At 39.1% G+C, this 14701-nt stretch overlaps 1 protein-coding gene across 4 annotated transcripts in view; it reads left to right on the top strand.

The window, feature by feature from the left end:
* Nucleotides 1-14701, top strand: part of GSK3B (glycogen synthase kinase 3 beta) — a 151810-nt gene that overhangs the window by 100485 nt on the left and 36624 nt on the right. For all 4 annotated transcript variants that reach the window (XR_012676275.1, XM_075166488.1, XM_075166473.1 and 1 more), the window contains exons 5-7: nt 531-661; nt 2523-2629; nt 11889-11986. Coding sequence is in view for 3 of the 4 variants with exons in the window: in XM_075166488.1 (XP_075022589.1) it covers nt 531-661; nt 2523-2629; nt 11889-11986 (336 nt within the window). In the remaining variant the exon portion in view is untranslated. The remainder of the gene's footprint in view (nt 1-530; nt 662-2522; nt 2630-11888; nt 11987-14701) is intronic.

Here is a 14701-nt window from a genome sequence, read left to right on the forward strand (position 1 = left end):
TCTGTCCTCTCACCAAGAGAAACTGGGAGATTCACTGGAGCGACAGGCTGAGACACTACCATAGTCCTTGGGCAACATTTAATATGTTGTTAATAACTTCATCAACTAAAGGGTTTTCTTTGTTGTTGTGGGTTTGTTTTTTTTTATTCCCCCCTTACATAACCTGGAATACTTCATTTTTATGAAGAGGCTGATTTATAAAGCAAACTGAAACACCTTTATTTTGTGTATGTTTTTTATGAATACCCTTATTTATAAATGTTGGAAAGCTGGCACAATTATTTTTTTGGAATTGTGCTCATTGTTGGAAGGACAAATGAACAAATTTGAACTGCATGTGTTGGGTATGTGGCAAAGGGCAGTGAGGAAGGTATGCGAATATCTTGCCCATCTTCATAGCACTGATATGCATTCAGTAGGGTCTTTTTTGAGTGCTTTTGTTTTTCTTCTAATAAGAGTTTGTGCTAAATTAATTGTTTACCCTGTTTTGACTGGGAAAGCACGACTTATGCAATGTTTCTGTGTTCCAGTTGTACATGTATCAGCTGTTCCGGAGTTTAGCCTATATCCATTCCTTTGGGATCTGCCACCGGGATATAAAACCACAGAACCTCTTGCTGGACCCTGATACAGCTGTTCTAAAACTCTGCGACTTCGGAAGGTAAGTGCAGCTGTGGCCTGAAGCCTAGTGAAAAGAGCTTCCTTCAAAATGAACCTGGATGCAATTTTGCAGAGAAACCGTCCGTGTTCCTCCAAATGTCTTCATTTGTAGTTTTGAAACTACAAATCAATACGGAGGGATTTAAAATTCAAAGCTGTTATTTGTGCAGGTAGTCAAAAAATAAAATAAATATGCAGTTGCATAGGGAAAATACTGTGCCGTGGAAAAATACAACCAAATATTAGGGTGAAATGTGTTTGGGGAAGAGAGGACAGGTGCAGTGGTATAGTAGCCTGAAAAGGCTAACGTTACACTGTATTAGTCTACTTGTATGTACACCAAATTATTTAACATTTCAAATAATGTAGAGGCTCAAGATCAGAAGCAACACTTCTAATTGAAGCTCTTAGATAGTGGATGTCTACATCCTAGGTTCCAATGGTACATTTATTTCCAGTATCCATTCAAGTGAATCACCTTTAGAGTCAAGCCCTCATCTTAGAACTGAGACAGAAATTCTAGGAATCCACTCTGAGACAGGAGACAGATTTCCCTCTGGGAAAGTTCGGTCTTTAGATTGTGCTATAACTTTGCAGACTAAAATAGTTAGGGGATATGTGCAAGGGGTCACCGAAGCTGCTGTTGCTAAATTTGCTTGCCCGTAGTGAGTGGGAATGTCATATGGTGGTTATTCAAGCAGTGCATCGTCATGCCTGGTGGCTTGGGAATCTCCTCCTCAGCTCTGCCTCACTGGTGTTGGAGCAAAATTGGAATCGCACTGAAACTCGAAAGTAACAATGCATAAAAAGGTGGTAATTCCTCTGTGTTACCAGTGGGAATTTGTTAATTGTAGTTTTGATATAGAAAACAGAAAACTTTTAAAAACAGGCTAAATGGGTGTTGGGAGTCCTTTTTCCCTGAAGGCTGAGAGGAGTGTCTGGAAGGCTGGACGTTGGATTTGGCTGGCTTGCCACTCAGCTGGGTTTGGTGCTACTTAGTTGAATGTCGTATTTCTAAAAGGGCAGTTTTGTCTTCCCGTTCCTTTCCATCTAACACTTGGTGTTAATTAAGAAAGAAGTATAATATGTTCATAGACTCATGTTTCAAAAGTAATATGCTCTTGTGTTCCTTTATTTTCTTAGATGCTTCCAAAGGTAGGGGTTACTGTAGGTTAGATCCTTTGTGGCTGACCTCTTGCAGTATAAATGAAACCTTCATGTTAATCACGGACCATTAACATGTGACTACACTGGCAAAGTTTTTTTTCTTTTGTCTCCTCATACCCCTTTTCCCTCACACCACACCCCCTTAAACAGCAAAGAGCCAGAATATTCTGATGCAAGTTTTTAAAAAAAAAACAAAACAAAACAAAACAAAAAAACCAAACCAAAAACAAACAACCAAAAAAAACCCCAACAAACAACGAAAAAAAAGACCCCAACAAAAAATGGGGGTAGGGGGGAACCAACAACAAAACACTGTCAGTTCTGGTGAGTATCCAGAGCATTTGAACCTTAAAAGGTAACTATGTTTGAATGAACCGTATTCTGTACTCTTTTTCTTTGTAAACAAACCTTTGTACCTGGCAAAAGACAACTGCCAGCCCTATTAAAATCTGACCCTATTTGTCACCTTGATTGTAGTCAGAATTTCCTTTGCTGTGTCCAGTATAAGGTAGCTGCTTGCTGGATTGGACTGACTTCACAGTAAATCATTGCGTCTGTGGCTTGTATCAGCTTAGAAGAACATGGTACTTTAGCATTTAGGATTTGGGGGTGGGTGAAGAGTGCCAAAGCTTAATGTTGGTCTGCACTGCAGTATTGTAAATTACTGAAAGATTATTATTTTGTTTCCTTTTCAGTGCAAAACAGCTGGTTCGTGGAGAACCGAATGTCTCATACATCTGCTCTCGGTACTACAGGGCACCAGAGTTGATCTTTGGAGCCACCGATTATACCTCCAGTATAGGTATGTATGTGTATTTGTTGAAATCTATACCCGCTGCATGTGGCTTTTTTTTCTGTAGTTAAGTGTAAAAGTTTCCAGAGATCTGGGATATGATCCCGAGACACAGAATTTTATTGTAAATGGTCAAGTACCACTTCTTAACAAAATACACGGATTTTGTAGATGGCTGCTGTGATTTCTATGCCTTTTGAGATTTCAGTGTCAATTGGATTAGGAAAGGGGCTTTTTTAATGTATGGGGGGAAATCTGGTTTCAAAACATTTTCCAGCTCTCCAGGTAGTTTTGCTATTTAGTTTAAAAGTAGGTATGAGATCTCAAGCTGAAAAAGCATTTGATGACTTAAAATAGCTGTAAAGAAGGATTGTAGAAATATCAACTACTGCATCTGATATGCTATGATTTAGACACGAATAATTCTGTCATTTATTTACTTGGCTTTTAGTAAAGTGTTTTTAGTGGGAGAGAAAATGTGGCTTGATGATTGGCTTTAAACTCTCTTGACAGTTTCAATATATTGCATACAGTAGTCTTTCTGATTCAACTTATTCTGTTAACTTTTGCTGTCCTTTAGTCATTAATTTTGAACACAAAGAAGACTTCTTTCTAATACCTGGCATGGAGCTGTATCATGGAAATGTTAGGGAAGCTGGAGGTTGTGGCAGAGGACAGGGAATAGCCAAGTTTTCATACAGTGGAATCAAAAATGCACAGCAAAATGAAAAATCATAAAAATGCACAGCAATGTGTTGGCTGGTTATGGGTAACTTCGTCAGGTTTTTTTAGTCAAGATATTCCCTTTCTGAAGGCTGGTGCTAAAGAGACGAGGTTTGGCTCTCAGGTTCCCCGCTACTGTGCTAAGCTTTTACCTTTCTTGTGGACTTGAGTTGCTTAATATGTTCAAAAGGATCTGGAGATCATGATCAAGTCTTGGCAGAATATGTTTATAACCCATTAAAGTATGTTTAAATTTAGTATGTTCTAACAAGTATTAAACTCATTGGCTGGTTGGCTTATTTCAACTCTGTAGTTCTTTGAAAATAGAAGTGTTCCTGAAGACTTAGTTGCTCTTCTAATTTTATTTCCATTAGTTATTCTTCAGTATGTATTATAGCACACTCGCATATCTCCCCTGCTATAAAAAAAAGGCAGAACCATAAGAAGTCTGGGGAAAGTAATGGCACAATAAAGATAAAAAGGCAGAACTTATTTAATGGTTGGCCACTGCCAAAAGTGGCAGCCCTAGCCCTACTCTTCCTTGCCCCTGGATACCCTGGCTCTCATGGTTTACTGTTTCATACGCCAATTTGGCTTCAATTGACAAGAGACTTTTATTTTGGTTAGGTTAACTTTCTGGTACATTAGTGAGTTGAATCAACATTACTGTGTAGTCTGATAAGCAGTAGAGCCCAGGTAAAAGCAAAGTGATGGGAGCTCGTGAGTGAGGGGAAGGCAGCTGATCCTGGTTGACGTCTTTTTGCCAGCTGAGAGCTAATAGATAGGCTTAGCTGCATTATCAGAGTTCACTGAGACAACTTGTTTCAGAGGATAACTACATAAAACAAATATTCTAGGTGTCACCTAGAGAGACTGCTTTGTAGATAAGTCTGTGAAATGTCTCTTGCTCCAACTGTATAATGACTTTAAACTTGCACGTTTTGCAGAACCTTTTTAAAGTTGCTCTTTCCTTTTTTTTTATTTTCTTATCTGCTGGTCTCTAAAATAGTTCTAGTAAATCAATCATTCTAAAGTGAGGACTCCATTTTCCACTTGCCAGAAACATCATTAATTTCAATTGTTGTGCTTCAGACTTTCTCATGCCCCCCAAAACCCCCGTCCCCCCAAGCCCCTTCTCTGAACAAATCAATATAAATGAAACTTGCACAGAATAGCTTGAAAATTAAGTTTAGCAAATAATCCTTCCTTCCTTCCTACCCTTTCCTCCCTCCGCTTCCTTCTCAACAAAATCTTTGCATTTGGGAGCTGGGCAGTAATAAAATGCTTTTACAAACTTACTTTACAGTTTTTGAGTGTTCTGCAATATGTTAGAAATTCTAGGGGTTTAGTTTTGTGATGCTGCTGCTTGCAGTGGTGGAAAATACCATGGCATTCCTTAGTTCTTGCTAGATAGGCAGCAGCAGTGCTTAGTGAGAACTCTTCCCTATTTCACATCGGTTTACTCATGCAAACTCAACCAGCAGCATTTGTATACCAACCAATGGGCACAGATAGGTTTCTTAAAAGAGGGGGAGAGGAAAGAACATTTAATTATCAGTAATTTATCCGTAACTCAAACAATAGGAAACCATGAGATGCTTCAGTATTGTAATACTGCATTTTAAACCTTTTTTTTTTGTGTTTTCTAGTTCTTGTTTTCTTCTGAATTACTAGCACAACAGTCTTTTCCTCCTATAGTGTTTTTCTCTATATAAGAATTCACTTAGGAGCGGCGGGGGGTAACAAAAACTGAGCTTAAATGTGATGTAGGGATCTTCACTCTTCTGTTTAAATGCGCTGTGTTAAAACTACACTAAAAGTAAAATCCGAGAAGAATGTGAAGTCAAAAAGTGTTCTAAGTAGAACTCTTTCATACGTTATCTGCGAGGCATCCAGCTGTTTTCCTGAGGTTTTTTGTTTGTTAACGTTACTGCAAGGCTTATGATTATAACATGCTGCAATATAGTAATTATTGGAATTATTTCTGAGCAAGAAGTGCTTTTTAAACCTAGGCAGTGACACTGTGGTGGCCCAAGACTGATAGTACAGCCAGCCTGCATCACGACCATTTCAGTAGTTAGTCGTCTTGTTTAGCACTGTAACCAGGAGTTGCATTGGGCTGTCTGGCTTCGTCTAGGTTGTCTTTTAACACGTGAATTTGCCTTTGCGACGTTACTTGCTCTTCAGTGTAGCAAAAACTAAAGTTGGTTCCAGGATGTGTCTTTTCATCCTGGATATCACAACTGAACTATAAACTGGCTTTTATCTTCTAGGGTCTTGATTATTTCATCAAAGTGCATGACTTAAATTCTAACCCAAAAGGACCCTTTAAAAATAACTCACAGCCAGGGGTAGCGTTTGTTGCACTTTTGTAAAGTACTGCATTATTGCTGTATATAAATATATACGATAGTAAGAGTAGCATCAAAACACATTTACTGCTGTTAATGCCTCTGTGTGTGTCATCCAGCAGACCTGGGACTATTATTAAAATAATGACCTGGGAAGTGACCTATTGAAGTTTTTAAATAATCCCTGTTGCCAAATAGCTACAAATTCAGGCCCATAATAGCTCTGTCGTCTGCCTGCGTAACAAATTTAAGGGATTTTTCAATGGTCAGGCACAAGCATTCATGTCACTTGGGTGCTTTCATAGTTTGTACAGTTTGGGCCTTCGTGATCCTTTGACTATGAATTCTGCAAGTGTGTGCATGTCCCTAAGGCTTGCTGGGGATGGCATGTAGTTTTGTTCCTGCAGCTGAGGTTTGTCTTTTTTGCAAACCAAGCTCTTCAGCTATCCCTTGACAGAGTTTTGGCCGAAGCATCTTCCTTGCAGGTCTGTGTGTGTTGTGCCATCCCAGAGTACGTTGCCAGCATGCTGCTGGCTGTGCTGGTCATCTGGGTGCTGCTGCCTGCTGAAAAACCGTGGGCTGGCTGCCTAAGTTCCCCTACAACATCCTGGGACAGACACAGGCACTGGAGCAGGTGTGGGTGCAGATGTTTCTGTTGCCATGTGATCCTCTTATGTAGACAGAAGCTGTGCAGTTGAGCTTTACCCCCAGAACATGCTTTTTTTTTTTTTACTAGGTTAGGTGATGGGGCAATGGAGAGCTCACCAGAACATGGCGGTTCTTCTGGATAACAAGGGTCTGCTGGTCTTGGTGCGTTTTCTCTGTCACTGTGCTGGCAGGAATTGAGAGCGTTCCAGAAGGAACATTTGTAGCCGCTGGCAGGGAAAGATTGATCTGCGTGGCTCTATCGCTGGTTTCTCTTGGGGTGTCCAAAAATAAGTATCACAAAATTATTCATTCATTTTCCTAGCAAGCTCTAAGACAGAGGGAGAGAGTATTTCACCTCAGCAGTATGGAGCAAAAGCTCTTCTGGAGGCACATGTAGTCGGGCTATCTCAGAGTTTCCTGGGGAATAACCACCATGAGGTGTGTCCCAAACCTGTTGCCAAACAGTGAAAAGTATTCGCCTCTGCATCTTGGATGGCAACTTCCAACGCTGAAACGAAGCACAGGGATTAATTTACTGAAATAGTCTGTCACCTGTCATTGTAGTTTCATCTCTCTGTTGCAGAAAAATAGAGATACCTGTGTTTAGCTTTTGTTCCAAGTACCGGAACAAGCACGACTTTCCAAGCATTTCAGGTTTCAACCTTACTCTGACTCCATAATCTGTAGATCTGTGTGGCTTGATGTGCAAAACTTGCACCGACGTAGCATGCGCGTCTGTAATCCAGAATTTTGCTCTCGTTCTGACATCCCAAAAAGTGTTCCAAACAAGCAGCAATGAAAAGCACTTTGTGCTCTGGCATTTGGCAACTAGAAGCTGCTGATTTTATGACTTCCTAGGGCTGCTTTTCTGACTCCTGGTTTCTTCCCTGCTAGTTTGTTTCCAGAGTTTCCAGAGCAGCAACTTTGAGTCACCTCCAAGATGGAAGAAGTCCATCAAGATCAAGGGATAGTGGGGCAGAGATGAATAGATGAGGGGGGAAAAAAACGTAGAAAGGTAAATGTGCCCCATACAATGTCAGATAAAGGAAAGTTCTTAATTTGTACTAAATGGATAGGAGCAGGCTCAACTTTTTTTTTTTCTTCATGTCCTCCAAATAACAAGTTAGAGGAATTGGTATGTCATACAATGAGTGGTGCTCATGCCGTGAAGAAGAGGGCCAGCTTCTCAGCTTGGAAAGGCAGAGTTTGACATCACAAAAATGAAATTGATGGACAGGGTATTCTGTCACAGACAGTTCACAGCTGGAAATGGCCATTGCCCACTTGCACAATTAAAGCTAGAGAGCGTATTTTGCAGGTTGTTCTGCCGGATGCCTCTTCCTGAACTAAAGAGAACTTTTCCTTTTCTTACCTTCTGTAATGCTGGAATGGCATTCAAAAGCAAGGGAATTATACAGATGATATTATTAGATAAGTTAATGTCCATCTAACAACTGTGAAGATCAATAAAGTAATAGAAACTTAATTTAGGAAAAGTTTTGTAGTATAAGAGGCTATAGGAATTTTTGGTGTGCTTAAATTAGTGCAGGTAGTTCACGTGATAATGGTATTTGTCTAAGTGTTGTTCAGTCTACAAAAGATATGGCATTAGCTAATATTATAATATGTGAAAGCTATCTGAAATAAGCTTATTTGAAGGTTGCTTTTGGCTGGCAGTTGCATTTACTGTCCATGTTGTTTAGACTACATTTCACTGAAGGTACGAAGAAAGTAGCCTTGCCTACTTTCTTCTACTTAAAATTAATAGCTTTCAGTATTTTCTCCTAAAATTTCACAGTGTCCGAACTAGTTTGGCATAAGGATGATTTGTTGACTTGATTCTTGTTTTCTGTTAAGGTTCTCTCTTACCTTGTTTATTAACTAGTTTAAAGCATGTGAATGATAGTCATATTTCGCCTTAATTAAATTGCACATATTAAAAAGAAATAGTACAGAAAATGCTTCTCTTCCCATGGGAGCGGGTAGTTACACCGCAAACTTACTCTGAAAGATTATTAACCTACAATAGTTAGCTGTGACTGTGCTAAGGCAGAAGAGGGTCTGGGAAGGAGCTATCAAAAATTAATATTAACTACCTTATCACTTCTCTTAAGTAACATGTCTTTAAATATAGAATTTAGTACATTGCTTACTTCAGGCTTGAGCAAATGTTACCATCCAAATTTGGAAGATAAATTTTTAAATGCTAGATTCAAAGGGAAAAAAAAAAAAGGCAAACTATCCTGGAGCCTTTAATCCTGTTAAAGTTGATGGCATAAATTCCATCAAGTTTCAGCAGAGCTGAAATTTCCCGGTTTCTTCCTTATTGTACACTGCTCACCAGAGTTGTATAAACACCTATGTAAATTGTGTTCTGTTGCCATCCCTGCTTGGAGCTGCTGAAGCTAGCCTCCGCTCTCTGGCGTTCATTGAGGATGCTTCAAGGGTTTGTTCACTTCCTTGCCCAGGGAACGTTGCCCAAGTCCTAATTTGGAAGTCGGTGAAATTGCACTCCTGGAAAAAAGTTGGGGATTTTGGAATGCCTGTAGCTTATTTCAGTGCCTGTTTAAAGCGTTAGCAAGTAAAATCAGGGAAAACTAAATAGACTTTTAACAAGGCATTAAATCACCTGATTTGGAAGATTTCGCTGCACGAGGAAGAACTACATAGGTTTCCGATGGATTTGTTGTATTTTTGATGGATTAAACCCTTCATGAATACAGCAAGTATTCCTCAGACTTTCCCAGCTATTTCCTTGTGACCTACATCCTTTCTTTTTCTCCTCTCTCCCCCTGCGGTGCCCTCAGCTTTCTCATGTACCCTCTGCTGTTTCTGCTTGGCCTTCTTGCTTGAGCAAGGACCTGCACATCCTTTGACTTGTTTGCAGCTGCAGTTTAGCAGGGTAGAGGCAAGCCCGGCGCGTCCCACAGGGACTGAGCCGTCCTGTCCTCAGCAGCAACACTGATGTGTGTTCTTCCCACTGTTTCTATGAAACTTCTGCCATGGATTCGAGACTTCTGACTTTCAGACTTGTCTGAAATTATCTGGTGGAGTGCGAAGGCATTTAGGGAGACTGAGAAAGGATAAAACAACACAAAGCCAACTTCATGGAGCAGCCAGACCAGAAGGTTATTTAAAACAGTTTTAAAAAGCCACAGTCTAATTCGAAAAAAATCACTCTAGCATAGTTTCAAAATTTTAAAAGGAAGTGAGTTGTGAATGCTGACTTACTCTCATGTCAGCTTTGGGTTTGTGTATGTTCTGTCAAATACTTTTCCTCCCCATATACTGTTTCTTTTTCCGTGCAAAATAAGGATTGAAGTTGTAAATAATGATTATAGCTTTGGGGCACAACTTGTTTTGTATACTCAGTGTAAAGGACTTGGCTTTTTCAAAACCCTTTAAGGTGCCTTTAAATAGATTTTTAAGTTACAGTACTCTGCTTAGTACATTTAATCTGTTTCTTCAATACTTCTGAAGAAATCTGTGCTATCTGTTGAACTGTTGTGTAATTTCCTATAAACCCAGTATGCATGGGTTGACATAAAAAGTGATTCTTTGCATCATCTTTTTGTTGTATGTGTTGGTCCAACAACAGGAGCTATCAGAGAGAGATGTTGTTTAGCAGTCGGATGCAATTAAATGTTCTTTATTTGATGCCACCTTCATTTGTTGTCCAAAAGAGATCTTAGCATGTTGGTGGCCATATCAGCTTTTATTAAATATGACTAAAAGATCAAAAAGCGTAATCTGGTTTGGTTTCTTCTTGGAATTCAAGACTCAAACTTCAGATTATTGCTGATTGCTGTTTGTATTATAAGTAGTTACTTTTTAGGAGAGACCCTGATGCGATGTTTGTATTAAGGCATTATGTAAAAATGCATCCATTTTGACTTAGAGGTGAATGATTTTGAAAGTTGCAGTAATGAGCAGTGTTTTTTGTTTATGTTACAGTTGAACCATATCTTTCTTGAGAAGAGGGGGAAGTAGTTTTACATAGCCCCTCTCTTTCATTTAGAAATGGGGGAAGGAAAAGTCTATTCTAACTTGCAGATTCTTTTGTTATCAAGCTTGAATTCCTGAAAGATTTTTTTTTTTAAATTATTTTTTGCATCAGTCTCTAATGGTTGTGACAAAGTGATAATAGACTGTTTAGAGAACTGTCAGAGACATTTTCCTTACAAGACCTTCAGCCATAACTGACAGTGTTGTGTGTATCCTGCTTCCCAATGGCATAGTTCAAATACATTAGGGGAATAAGGATCTCTGTCGTAGCATGGGTTATCTCAGGTTGGAACGGGCCTCGGGAGGTAAATTCTCTGAGTTTTGAGTTATGGTGGTGCTACTGTTGTTTCACAGGGGAAGGTTAGCTCGTAAAAGTACGCGAGAGTTCAAAGAAAGATGGGTGGAGGGGGACTGGTTGTGTTCTTTTCTCTTTTGGGGCATTACGGTATTGTAGGCTTTACAAATCTTCCATTACTGATTGCTTGTTTGAGGTTAGATTTTAGTGTAAGGTTTCAGATATACATGGAACGAATGATGACTTTCTAGAAAACCTTACAGTCAATCTATTTTTTTTTGAGAAAGTTATCTCTGCATCTAGGTGCAATTCTTTTAGTGTGTTGAGCAGCTTAAACTACAATATTTGGTGTGCAGTTACAGTAAATTCTCACAAATATCTGCTATGCAGTGTTTACTGCATTTCCTTTGTTAGATTTTTCATTTGAATTAACTGTGTTTCAAAAATAAAATGCTGTCTTCTGTAATACATTTAGATACATTCTTACGTTGCTGTTGTAGTATTGAATTGTCTTATTTATATGTAAGAAGGTATACCTGTAATAGATTATGAACATTTTCTTCATGTAGAAGAGTAGCTGCTAGTCACTACTTTTGGCTTTTGGTGTATGTATGAAAATTAGTTGATGGCTTCTTCAATGGATGCTGTTGACCTGACCCATGACTTGTCCAGCCAAGTTTGCAAATGGAGTTGGCATAAAGATTGATGTGACTGAGTTAGAGAGGCTGTCTCCCAGATCCCTTAATCATCATGTACTGCAGGATGCAAGTAATAGTTGCAGTACTGGTTCATCTGCTAGTGTATATATGCTTTCAATATATGGATGAACTATTGAGTCTATTCAACATTCAGAAACAGTAAAAACATCAGCCGTTGTGGTAGATGATACCTATGCATAGTTCATGATCAATGTGATTTTAAAACAACACAGGGTTTTAGGAAATTATTAATTTTCAGATGGCAAATTTTCTCAGGTCTTTTCCCTACATGTGTAAGTTTTAATGTCAATATATTACAGTGTTTAAAATTATTTTCCAGTTCTCATTGTGTCATGGTTTGACTTCTAAGACTGTCTGCCCACCATTGCTTTATGCCAGGTATCTGTGTTTTCTTTAGCTGTGTTGTATACAGTATTAAACTTGGCAAAGAAGAAAGTAAGTAGCTTAAAACTGCTGGTTTTATATAAATGGCCTAATATATACCTTTTAATGATACCTTTCCCTGTCTTCCACTTTCTCCTTTTTAGATGTGTGGTCAGCAGGCTGTGTATTGGCTGAACTGTTACTAGGACAACCAATCTTTCCAGGTGACAGTGGTGTGGATCAGTTGGTGGAAATAATCAAGGTATGGAATTTTAAGTGTTTTTTTGACTGCATTATTCCTTGGGAATCAGCATGAAAATGTGCGTTGTTATAACCTTGTCAACATATATATTCTGTCACCATTGTACAGGGTGTTGCATGTAAACCGTGTTTGAAAACACTTACCATCCTTTTTTGAGAACTTTATGATCTTTATGCCCTTCTTGCAGTCATGCATAATGGTATATCATCTTTTAATTATATAGCATTTTTTTCCCCTCTTTAAAGGATTGCACTTTCAGTGTGCTTGGAAATAGCGCTTACGTACTGAGCCAATATTTATTAATGTGTGACTCTCATTCTTTAAGAATCTGGCGCTTTTTCCTTTGTTGCATGCATTTAGTACTTGGCTTTGAAAACAGTGTTATTAAATTTCCTTGTGCCAGATTCTTCACATATGTAGCCTTCTTCTCTTCTTCCTTCCTTCCAGCTCTTTGAGGTAAAAGGTGAGAAAGGGCATTCCTTTTTGCAGATGGAGAATCAGGAAATGTAGGGCAAAGATACCTTCCACCTTGAAGAGTCTTGTATTTCAAGTGAAAAAGACCTAATGTTTCAGAATATGCAACATTTATAGATTACTTATGTTCAGACACATCCTGATTGATTTCATTTGGTAAGCTGTGAATATTCTGTGATTCTGAAATTAGGGGCATGGAAGGATAATTCATAGCTTAAAAAATAAGCGTCTGACTTCCCAGCACCCTAGTCTCCCCCACCTCCTTCAACTTCTGCAATGAAGGAAGCAAGATTTCTAGAGAGAGCAGTGTATTTTTCCTCTGAATCTATACTATGCACTTAATAAGATGGGAGTATTACACATGCTGTTCGGCTTTATTGATTTCATCACCACAAGGGGACTGTATTAAGAGAATTTCCTCCCTGGTTTTGCTACTTAACTGCTACCTTGATACATGTATGTTTGTGTGGCATGCATGTGAAAACCCCCTCAAAACCAAAATGTGTGAGTGGAAGAGTAGAATTTCCTACTTGCATCTGTGTTATTCACTAGAAGAGCTGCTAGTGTCTTTGTCCCTGTCCTAACTGAGTGTATGACATCAACCAACACCAAGTTGTCACTCTTCTGCGTGGAGGAAATGGGCTGATGAGTCTTAGTGTTTCTGTGGCCTCAATGGGGTGCACTCTGACCTTCATAGGCTCTCGCCACGTCTCCCCTAGCCTTTGACCATGTAAACCTAGCTTCTATTGCAGTGGATTTCTGTCTGTCCTGCTGGAAATCCTCCAGTCAACTCCTTTCCTCTGGAGGCTCCATGTCTTGCACCTAATTCTCCTGTGACTTTCTTGGTTTCTTATTATTGCCTGTCTGCCCAGTGTATTTCAAGCTCAGCATTGGGTCAGTTCAAGTTGGGTCAGTTTAAATAAGAAATAAGAAACATCAGTGGAAAAGTAGAGTTGCTGTCAGAAGTAGGCATGGTGATGGCACAAGTTTTCTCCTTTTGAGAAGTGTCTTGGAGCGGTGTATTGTTTTCTGCTACACTGCGTTTGTGAGGTGTGAAGTGGTCCCTGTGACCACTTCAGATGGCCAGAGTTTCTCAGGAGTTTGTGCAATAACCTGTGGCGTTTGCCTTCGGACGTTTTCAAAAAGTCCTGGTTTGTTTCTTGATTAATTTCTGCAATCCTGAGAAACTATATCTAATGAGTTTTTGTAAATACAACTGTTTATATCATGGTGACAGTCCTGTAAGTCCTTCCATGGCTCGATCAGAAATCTGAGAGTAGAAAGGTCTTATCAGCAAAATCATAGTGCTCTACCTTACCATTGCTTTGACTTTCACAATGTGGAAGTAAAATAATCAGGAAATAGATGTCCTCTCATTATTGACAGGCTTGCCAAGCAGACATTGTGGTTTGGTTCAAAGTTTGCGAGAAGCTGTTATCATCAAGTGGACCTTTCCAGTTCTCAGTGTTGGAAGGAAACATCTGTGAACTGAGAATTTTATAGCACGTCTGTGCTCTGATTGTGATGATTCTGCTTTGTCTACACTTGAGTTAAGTTGTATCGACCCAGAGGAGTACTTTAATAAAATTGCTGATAGACTGTATACCATCTGTGGTTTCTTTAAATGCCACTACCATGAGTGGTGTGATAACTTTTTATTGACCAATTCATAGCTGAATACATAGTACTGGCAAACTAATGTTATTTCTCATGACAGCCGATGGAATATCCAGTGTAAAGAGTTGAACTTCAGTAAATTACATCTTGATTATGATTTTCACCTCCGCAGAAACAAATTTCTGAATCATTTCTTTAAATGTAGAAAGGGGGATACTGAATGATCATCCACACCTGTGTTGTGTGGGGGTTTTCTCATCTTCTGTTAGATATGTAGTCCCCTATGCGTAGAAATTAAGTGAAACAACTTAAATGTAGGGATAACTCAATTTTATAGTAAGCCTGGTCTCTTCAGTGAAAAGGTTACAGTACTGAGACAGTATGTTTTAGGAAAGTCTGAGAGAACAAATGCTGTAAATCTTACAGTAGTAGTCACAAAAAAGGATGTTCACTGAATCGTTAAGGAAGTATGATGGAAAATGTGAGCCTGAATGGATGGGTGCCATGAATACTTTTCTGCCCGTATATTTGTTTCTGAGGCAGCATATATTCTCAAGGCAACATCAGCAGAGAAAATGAGTGCAAACTGCAGGAGTGGACTGTTTTTCAACACCCTTGTTTACC

This window comes from Calonectris borealis, chromosome 1 (genome assembly GCF_964195595.1).
Source record: "Calonectris borealis chromosome 1, bCalBor7.hap1.2, whole genome shotgun sequence".
NCBI lineage: Eukaryota > Metazoa > Chordata > Aves > Procellariiformes > Procellariidae > Calonectris > Calonectris borealis.